This window comes from Eucyclogobius newberryi, unplaced genomic scaffold, assembly GCF_026437365.1.
Source record: "Eucyclogobius newberryi isolate DKJ021-1_F unplaced genomic scaffold, fEucNew1.0.hap1 SCAF_5, whole genome shotgun sequence".
Lineage (NCBI taxonomy): Eukaryota > Metazoa > Chordata > Actinopteri > Gobiiformes > Gobiidae > Eucyclogobius > Eucyclogobius newberryi.
Genome location: NW_027316167.1, coordinates 41,121,453 through 41,132,764, shown reverse-complemented (window position 1 = coordinate 41,132,764; position 11,312 = coordinate 41,121,453). Strand labels below are relative to the sequence as shown.

At 43.3% G+C, this 11,312-nt stretch overlaps 1 protein-coding gene across 7 annotated transcripts in view; it reads right to left on the bottom strand.

Annotated features, from left to right (window-relative positions):
- Nucleotides 1-1,089: 1,089 nt before the first annotated feature.
- neo1a (neogenin 1a) overlaps nucleotides 1,090-11,312 on the bottom strand; it is a 280,070-nt gene continuing 269,847 nt past the window's right edge. For 4 of the 7 annotated variants that reach the window (XM_072465808.1, XM_072465811.1, XM_072465809.1 and 1 more), the window contains exons 27-28: nucleotides 5,568-5,704; nucleotides 1,090-3,720 (exon numbers count right to left, since the gene is read on the bottom strand). In XM_072465808.1, coding sequence (XP_072321909.1) covers nucleotides 3,562-3,720; nucleotides 5,568-5,704 — 296 coding nt within the window. In that variant the 3' untranslated portion in view covers nucleotides 1,090-3,561. The remainder of the gene's footprint in view (nucleotides 3,721-5,567; nucleotides 5,705-11,312) is intronic. The other 3 variants (XM_072465814.1, XM_072465812.1, XM_072465813.1) reach the window with 1 other exon arrangement.

The following is an 11,312-nucleotide window of genomic DNA, read 5'->3' as shown; positions in this document are numbered from 1 at the left end:
GACGTCTCCATTGGCTGCGAGGCCTTGAGATGCCTTGTGTACATCTGTGTAAGCGCATGATCTCATTTCTGTAACTTCTCCCCTGGTGCTACCCAAATAAGGATACCTTTACATCTTGTTCTCTCATTGGCTAATCCGTTGGTACATGGATAGGGTCATACCTGTCAGATATTGTTTATCGGTCTTTGTGCGTTTTCAGTATATAAAGGCGAGATACGCCCAGAGACGAGGTTCGTCTTCCTGATCACCAGCGGACCCAGGGCGCTGTTTTCTGCTGTCCTGTATTTGACACTGCTTTCTCTGTAAATAAACTACCTTGAAAAGTTTGCAGAGCTTTGTCAGCGTGAATCCTTTGTCTACACCCGACGCCCCAAACGAGCATTGATCCAGCCACCACACTAGACATGCCAAAACACGATTGTTCTGGTTCAATTTATTCTGACTTCCGCCCAAACCACAATGCTACTCTGTGATTGGCTCCAGTCCCACCTGTGGGGCTTTAATGCCCTGTGATTGGCTGGTTTACCTCAGGTGGACTGCAGATCAGCGGGATCCCAACAAGATGGAGTCAAGAGCTTGTGATCTCACAAAAATCATGAGAATTCATCTTGCTGGAAAAGGTCAAGTCAAAACATCTGGTTTAAAAATAATCTGATCATATTAAGGATGGACGGGAAAGAGAAGGTCACTTTGTTCTGACCGAGGACATCTGAGTGGACACAATCACATGTTTGAAGAGAATTCAGTTGGAAAAGTGAGTTGCGTTTTGTCATTACAGATCAAAGAGCTCATTCCTCACGGAAACGAACACTGTGGCAGCCGCTGTATTATCCCGGGTTTGAATTACATTTGGGAGGATTTGTTCCATTTTTTGGACACAATTGAGGTGTATGTACGATAGTCCACATTCAGAATAGAGATGATCTATATGAGGCACAGTCAAGTGGGTCCTTCCCCTCTTTAGGTATTGAGGATATGACGGCTTCATATCAACTCAGAGGGATCTGACCTAAGCGTTATACACTCTGTGTATACTACACTGAGGGGACATTTCCATCATCTGTGGCGTGACAAAGGACGACAGGGACACCAGTTTACTTTGTTAGTATTCATAATAGTTTGTTTACACAATGTATAGGAGCACCAATAAAAAACATCATTTTTTCTAAAACATTTTGTCATTTTTTAAAAAGCCACAGATTTGTTTCTACAGAAAGCAAAGAAAGCTCTGTACAAGAACAAGCAACAACAAAATTCCTCATTTCCGATGACCTCTGCATCAAAACAAGACCAGCTGCCGCTTTCCTAGACACTAGCAACACAACAGCTCCAGAGCAACACAACATATGTAAGAAATGTGTCAAAAAGTGTGAAAAAGTGCAATACAGTTTCAACTGTTTACAACTCAATAGATTCTTCCCGCGTCGGGTCCAGACGATGGCGCTGCTCGTGTCGATGACCAGAGGAACCGGCTGTGATTGAACAGTTCTCTTTGGGACGCCCAGAATGACTAAAGTAATATCTCACCTCAACATTGTTTTCTTCTTTTTACATCAGAAATGTGCGGAACAGCTTTTATTCTTCATACAAAAAACAACAGGTAGAAAATCTGGGAGTCCATTCAAAAGGTCAAAGGGTCAGACTGTGTGTAGTGACCAGAGGAGCACCAGCACGACCGGACGTCCAGGGCTGAGCGACCCGCACAAACACATGTGGTCAGGCTTCCACATGAACAGAAAACAGACACGTGTGACGAGGGAGAACGCCCTCAAACCATTGGCTGAAGGGTTGTGTTCATGTTAAAGGACAAATATTATGCACTGTTTGTTCTGCAATTAAAAGCTAACAAAAAGCTCACATCTGGAGTTAGAACTCCATCTAGTGGCAGCAGAGTGAATAAGGGGAGATAAAGCTAGCTTTCCCCTGACATGCCACTGTAAGCACGCAGTTGTAATGAACGTGATGAGGCAGAAATGCTCGTTGCAGCAAGGATTTATGGACTTAAAAACAGCTCAGAAGGAAGATTAAGTAGAAAAAAAAAGCATAATATGTGTCTTTTAAAGGTACATAAAGGCTTGCCACACTGTAGGTTATAATGTGCATCTTTAAGTCTCCTTTGTCTGCACAAATGACAAATACAATCAAATATTTTTAAAAATATAAGTGTGATTGTTGTCACTTGTTAGACAGGAGTTCAAGCCACAAACCAAGATTAAAATATGGAATTTGTGGAACTTTCAAAAATAATACCTTCGCCATAAAGTAATATTGGCCAAACGTTCTCCATTTGAAATGATATCACAAATATTCTACCGCATGAACTCAACCAGAGAAACACCAAACGAGAACATTTCCTGTTGATCAAGACGTGAGACGGCAAAAGAATAAATTAAACTACCAGACGTATTTCCCTTTTAATAAGCATAATATAGAGGGATGCATTTGTTTTGATGACGTTAGAAAAATATTCAAAACTTATTTCAGGATTTTGTATTGCTGTTAGGTAACCGTGGTAACCATGGTAACCAGGAGACCGCCTTGTTTTGGATTCTTGCATTTAAATGTCAAAATGAAAACAGCATATAAAAACATACAGCAAACACACAATGCAATAAAGTAAGAATGTTTTTGTTCTGAAATGTGTAATAAATGTATATTAAGCACCAGTGGTGTAGTGGGTTAAGCACTGGCTTAGAAACCAGGAGGTCACTGGTTCTGTTGGACTTCACCCACACTGGCCTCTCCAGTGACAGGAATGTGGCTGGTTGGAAATGGAAAATCCATATAAAAGATCCATAAAATGTAATCCAATTTGGGTTTATTCATAAAACGGATTCACATTTTCTGTTTTAGCTTGTCCTGGAGCAGAAATGACAGCTAATGTAGTTAACATTTGAAAAGCGTTCTTACTTTACTGCACTGCTTCATACCAGCATTCTGTGTACAATGATATTTTGAGTAAACGTCTGAATGTTCTCCCACTCTCCTCACACTGACAAGCAATAGGAAAAAATACAAAAATGAGGCAGATTGAACAAAAAATTAAATATGTACATGTTTTTAAGGATATGTGTGTAAAAAATAATACAATAACATAGACAAAAAGGAAAAATCATGGCACAATAAATGGGTAAAAACATGTGAGAACTGTGATGGAGCCGCCCGGTCAGAGGAGCGCTGACCACAACAAACATGAGGCGAACGCTTTTTCAATCATCAAGTGTTTTTGCTGAATAAAACAAAACTAAAAAAAGTTCACAATCTTCTCAAACGATGTCAAAAAGTTCAGTTCCAACAACAACGTCATTATTATCGCTTTTCTTTTTCTTCCTCGTGGCAACAGCCGTCCTGAGAAAGGTTACGTGGAGAAAGTCTACTGCTGGCGGACGTGAATGCTTTTCGGGCACAAGACGCCATTTTGTGTCCACATTTGAGCAGTTTCTTTTTTTGTTTGTTTGTTTGTTGTCCTGAATGTGTGGGTAGCATAGCCTGTTTGTTTGGGAGGGGAACGGGAGCATGGGAGGGGTGAAGGTAAAGGGTGGTGGGTGGGAGTGTGGGTCCTTAGGGTGCTGTGGTGATGGCGTTCAGGTCCTTCATCAGACCCTCGAGGTGGGCCATCTCCTCGGTCAGCTCGTCGGGCTCGTAGCTCTGCGGGAGAGGCACAGGGGGGGCGTTACTGCGCGAGGCGGGGGCGGGACAGGGCTGCAGGGCGGCCAGGACCTGGAGACGAGCCGGAGAGAGAGAGGGGGAGAGAGGGAGGGAGAGAGGGAGAGCAAGCCAAGGTCAGTCAGGCATGTTTAAGAGGGCGGGGCTGCACATGTGCTGTTACTGCTGCCACACTGGGGCTTTGCTTAGGCCCAACATAAATCTTTTCTAAGAACTTCTCTTTGTTCTAGAGGACTTTTGTTTCATCCCTCTGTTCTAGCTCTACCAGACTGGTTTAGACCTGGTTTAGACCTGGTTTAGACCCGGTTTAGTCCCAGTTTAGATCTGGTTTAGTCCCAGTTTAGATCTGGTTTTATCCTGGTTTAGACCTGGTTTTATCCTGGTTTAGACCTGGTTTAGTCCCGGTTTAGACCTGGTTTAGTCCCGGTTTAGTCCCAGTTTAGTCCCAGTTTAGATCTGGTTTAGTCCCAGTTTAGACCCGGTTTAGACCTGGTTTAGACCTGGTTTAGACCTGGTTTAGACCAGGTTTAGACCAGGTTTAGACCTGGTTTAGACCCGGTTTAGTCCCAGTTTAAATCTGGTTTAGTCCCAGTTTAGACCCGGTTTAGACCTGGTTTAGACCTGGTTTAGACCTGGTTTAGACCTGGTTTAGACCAGGTTTAGACCAGGTTTAGACCTGGTTTAGTCCCAGTTTAGATCTGGTTTAGTCCCAGTTTAGATCTGGTTTTATCCTGGTTTAGACCTGGTTTTATCCTGGTTTAGACCTGGTTTAGTCCCGGTTTAGACCTGGTTTAGTCCCGGTTTAGTCCCAGTTTAGTCCCAGTTTAGATCTGGTTTAGTCCCAGTTTAGACCCGGTTTAGACCTGGTTTAGACCTGGTTTAGACCTGGTTTAGACCAGGTTTAGACCAGGTTTAGACCTGGTTTAGACCCGGTTTAGTCCCAGTTTAAATCTGGTTTAGTCCCAGTTTAGACCCGGTTTAGACTTGGTTTTGTCCTGGTTTAGTCCTGGTTTAGACCTGGTTTAGACCTGGTTTAGACCCGGTTTAAACCCGGTTTAGTCCTGGTTTAGTCCCAGTTTAGATCTGGTTTAGTCCTGGTTTAGACCTGGTTTTATCCTGGTTTAGACCTGGTTTTGTCCTGGTTTAGTCCTGGTTTAGACCTGGTTTAGTCCCGGTTTAGACCCGGTTTAGACCCGGTTTAGTCCTGGTTTAGTCCTGGTTTAGTCCCAGTTTAGATCTGGTTTAGTCCCAGTTTAGATCTGGTTTAGTCCTGGTTTAGACCCAGTTTAGACCTGGTTTATCCTGGTTTAGACCTGGTTTTGTCCTGGTTTAGTCCTGGTTTGGACCTGGTTTAGTCCCGGTTTAGACCCGGTTTAGTTCTTGTTTAGTCCTGGTTTAGTCCCAGTTTAGATCTGGTTTAGTCCCAGTTTAGACCCGGTTTAGACCTGGTTTAGTCCCGGTTTAGACCAGGTTTAGACCTGGTTTGGACCCGGTTCAGTCCTAGTCCTGGTTCACTCATCTGAGATCATTTGGCCCAGTTTAGTGTTGGTCACAGGTTGCGTTGCCGCAGTAACAGCCTCTTACTGTGAGTGAGATGAGGGTCAAAGGTCAAAGGAACTGAAGCCCAAAGAAAAAGCACAAGCAGCAGATGCAAACGTCCAGAAAAAAGAGGATTCAAAGAGAAAAGCATTCCAGGTTCAAGATATCATTATGGACAGTTATTGATTCAGAAATAAACCAAATGTTAAAAATGCAACACAAACGAGCAGAAAAGAGGACAAAAAGAAGAGAGAGAGTCATTAAACAGTGTCCAGATGAACAGCCTGAACATGGACCGGTCAGAGGAGCACGTCGATGTCCAGGCAAACGTGGGCGTGTCCCAGGACGGGCCAGTTACTCACGCTGTCCACGTCCTCTAACATCCTGCTGGTCTCTGGGACGTCGGGGGCGTTGGGGACGTTGACGATCATGGGCGTCCGTGTCCGTCCCAGGGTCCCGATGGACGCCGTCTTCACCACGTGCGGGTGAGTGGGCGGACCTGAGGACACAGAGGCGGGGTTTAGGACATGGGACACGAGCTCACAAGTAAAGACCTTAAAGGACATGTCACTATTGCATGTGCGGATGATTATTCCATATCCCAAACACTAACGAACGAGAACACTAACTCATGAGAACACTAACACACTAGAACACTAACTCATGAGAACACTAACACACGAGAACACTAACACACGAGAACACTAACACACGAGAACACTAACTCATGAGAACACTAACACACGAGAACACTAACACACGAGAACACTAACACACGAGAACACTAACACACGAGAACACTAACTCACGAGAACACTAACACACGAGAACACTAACACATGAGAACACTAACATACGAGAACACTAACACATGAGAACACTAACACATGAGAACACTAACACACGAGAACACTAACACATGAGAACACTAACACATGAGAACACTAACATACGAGAACACTAACACATGAGAACACTAACACACGAGAACACTAACACATGAGAACACTAACACACGAGAACACTAACACATGAGAACACTAACACACGAGAACACTAACTCATGAGAACACTAACACACGAGAACACTAACTCACGAGAACACTAACACACGAGAACACTAACACACGAGAACACTAACACATGAGAACACTAACACACGAGAACACTAACTCATGAGAACACTAACACACGAGAACACTAACACACGAGAACACTAACACACGAGAACACTAACACACGAGAACACTAACACACGAGAACACTAACACACGAGAACACTAACACACGAGAACACTAACTCACGAGAACACTAACACACGAGAACACTAACACACGAGAACACTAACACACGGGAACACTAACACACGAGAACACTAACACACTAGAACACTAACACATGAGAACACTAACAAACGGGAACACTAACACACGAGAACACTAACACACGAGAACACTAACACACTAGAACACTAACACACTAGAACACTAACACACGAGAACACTAACACACGAGAACACTAACACACAAGAACACAAACACACGAGAACACTAACACACGAGAACACTAACACATGAGAACACTAACACATGAGAACACACGAGAACACTAACACACGAGAACACTAACACACGAGAACACTAACACACGGGAACACTAACACACGAGAACACTAACACATGAGAACACTAACACACGAGAACACTAACACGAGAACACTAACACACGAGAACACACGAGAACACTAACACACGAGAACACTAACACACGAGAACACTAACACACGAGAACACTAACACACGAGAACACTAACACATGAGAACACACGAGAACACTAACACACGAGAACACTAACACACGAGAACACTAACACACTAGAACACTAACACACGAGAACACTAACACACGAGAACACTAACACACGAGAACACTAACTCACGAGAACACTAACACACGAGAACACTAACACACGAGAACACTAACACACGAGAACACTAACACACGAGAACACTAACACACGAGAACACTAACACACGAGAACACTAACACACGAGAACACTAACACACGAGAACACTAACACACTAGAACACTAACACACGAGAACACTAACTCACGAGAACACTAACACACGAGAACACTAACACATGAGAACACTAACACATGAGAACACTAACACACGAGAACACTAACACACGAGAACACTAACACACGGGAACACTAACACACGAGAACACTAACACACTAGAACACTAACACATGAGAACACTAACAAACGGGAACACTAACACACGAGAACACTAACACACGAGAACACTAACACACTAGAACACTAACACACTAGAACACTAACACACGAGAACACTAACACACGAGAACACTAACACACAAGAACACAAACACACGAGAACACTAACACACGAGAACACTAACACATGAGAACACTAACACATGAGAACACTAACACATGAGAACACACGAGAACACTAACACACGAGAACACTAACACACGAGAACACTAACACATGAGAACACTAACACACGAGAACACTAACACACGGGAACACTAACACACGAGAACACTAACACATGAGAACACTAACACACGAGAACACTAACACGAGAACACTAACACACGAGAACACACGAGAACACTAACACACGAGAACACTAACACACGAGAACACTAACACACGAGAACACTAACACACGAGAACACTAACACATGAGAACACACGAGAACACTAACACACGAGAACACTAACACACGAGAACACTAACACACTAGAACACTAACACACGAGAACACTAACACACGAGAACACTAACACACGAGAACACTAACACACGAGAACACTAACACACGAGAACACTAACACACGAGAACACTAACACACGGGAACACTAACACACGAGAACACTAACACACTAGAAAACTACAACACGAGAACACTAACACACGAGAACACTAACACACGAGAACACTAACACATGAGAACACTAACACATGAGAACACACGAGAACACTAACACACGAGAACACTAACACACGAGAACACTAACACACGAGAACACTAACACGAGAACACTAACACACGAGAACACTAACACATGTGAACACTAACACACGAGAACACTAACAAACGAGAACACTAACACACGAGAACACACGAGAACACTAACACACGAGAACACTAACACACGAGAACACTAACACACGAGAACACTAACACACGAAAACACTAACACATGAGAACACACGAGAACATTAACACACGAGAACACTAACACACGAGAACACTAACACACGAGAACACTAACACGAGAACACTAACACACAAGAACACTAACACACGAGAACACTAACACACGAGAACACTAACACACGAGAACACTGACACACGAGAACACTAACACGAGAACACTAACACACGAGAACACACGAGAACACTAACACACGAGAACACTAACACACGAGAACACTAACACACGAGAACACTAACACATGAGAACACACGAGAACACTAACACACGAGAACACTAACACACGAGAACACTAACACACGAGAACACTAACACATGAGAACACTAACACATGAGAACACTAACACATGAGAACACACGAGAACACTAACACACGAGAACACTAACACACGAGAACACTAACACACGAGAACACTAACACACGAGAACACTAACACACGGGAACACTAACACACGAGAACACTGACACACGAGAACACTAACACGAGAACACTAACACACGAGAACACACGAGAACACTAACACACGAGAACACTAACACACGAGAACACTAACACACGAGAACACTAACACACGAGAACACTAACACAAGAGAACACTAACACATGAGAACACACGAGAACACTAACACACGAGAACACTAACACACGAGAACACTAACACACGAGAACACTAACACACTAGAACACTAACACACGAGAACACTAACACACGAGAACACTAACACACTAGAACACTAACACACGAGAACACTAACACACGAGAACACTAACACACGAGAACACTAACACACGAGAACACTAACACACGAGAACACTAACACACGAGAACACTAAAACACGGGAACACTAACACACGAGAACACTAACACACTAGAAAACTACAACACGAGAACACTAACACATGAAAACACTAACACACGAGAACACTAACACACTAGAACACTAACACATGAGAACACTAACAAACGGGAACACTAACACACGAGAACACTAACACACGAGAACACTAACACACTAGAACACTAACACACGAGAACACTAACACACGAGAACACTAACACACAAGAACACTAACACATGAGAACACTAACACATGAGAACACTAACACATGAGAACACACGAGAACACTAACACACGAGAACACTAACACACGAGAACACTAAAACACGGGAACACTAACACACGAGAACACTAACACACTAGAAAACTACAACACGAGAACACTAACACACGAGAACACTAACACACGAGAACACTAACACATGAGAACACTAACACATGAGAACACACGAGAACACTAACACACGAGAACACTAACACACGAGAACACTAACACACGAGAACACTAACACGAGAACACTAACACACGAGAACACTAACACATGAGAACACTAACACATGTGAACACTAACACACGAGAACACTAACAAACGAGAACACTAACACACGAGAACACACGAGAACACTAACACACGAGAACACTAACACACGAGAACACTAACACACGAGAACACTAACACACGAAAACACTAACACATGAGAACACACGAGAACACTAACACACGAGAACACTAACACACGAGAACACTAACACACGAGAACACTAACACACGAGAACACTAACACACGAGAACACTAACACACGAGAACACTGACACACGAGAACACTAACACGAGAACACTAACACACGAGAACACACGAGAACACTAACACACGAGAACACTAACACACGAAAACACTAACACATGAGAACACACGAGAACACTAACACACGAGAACACTAACACACGAGAACACTAACACACGAGAACACTAACACGAGAACACTAACACACGAGAACACTAACACACGAGAACACTAACACACGAGAACACTAACACACGAGAACACTAACACATGAGAACACACGAGAACACTAACACACGAGAACACTAACACACGAGAACACTAACACACGAGAACACTAACACATGAGAACACTAACACATGAGAACACACGAGAACACTAACACACGAGAACACTAACACACGAGAACACTAACACACGAGAACACTAACACACGAGAACACTAACACACGGGAACACTAACACACGAGAACACTGACACACGAGAACACTGACACACGAGAACACTAACACGAGAACACTAACACACGAGAACACACGAGAACACTAACACACGAGAACACTAACACACGAGAACACTAACACACGAGAACACTAACACACGAGAACACTAACACATGAGAACACACGAGAACACTAACACACGAGAACACTAACACACGAGAACACTAACACACGAGAACACTAACACACTAGAACACTAACACACGAGAACACTAACACACGAGAACACTAACACACGAGAACACTAACACACGAGAACACTAACACACGAGAACACTAACACACGAGAACACTAACACACTAGAAAACTACAACACGAGAACACTAACACATGAGAACACTAACACACGAGAACACTAACACACTAGAACACTAACACATGAGAACACTAACAAACGGGAACACTAACACACGGGAACACTAACACACGAGAACACTAACACACGAGAACACTAACACGAGAACACTAACACACGAGAACACTAACACACGAGAACACTAACACACGAGAACACAAACACACGAGAACACTAACACACGAGAACACTAACACATGAGAACACTAACACATGAGAACACTAACACATGAGAACACACGAGAACACTAACACATGAGAACACTAACACACGAGAACACTAACACACGGGAACACTAACACACGAGAACACTGACACACGAGAACACTAACACGAGAACACTAACACAC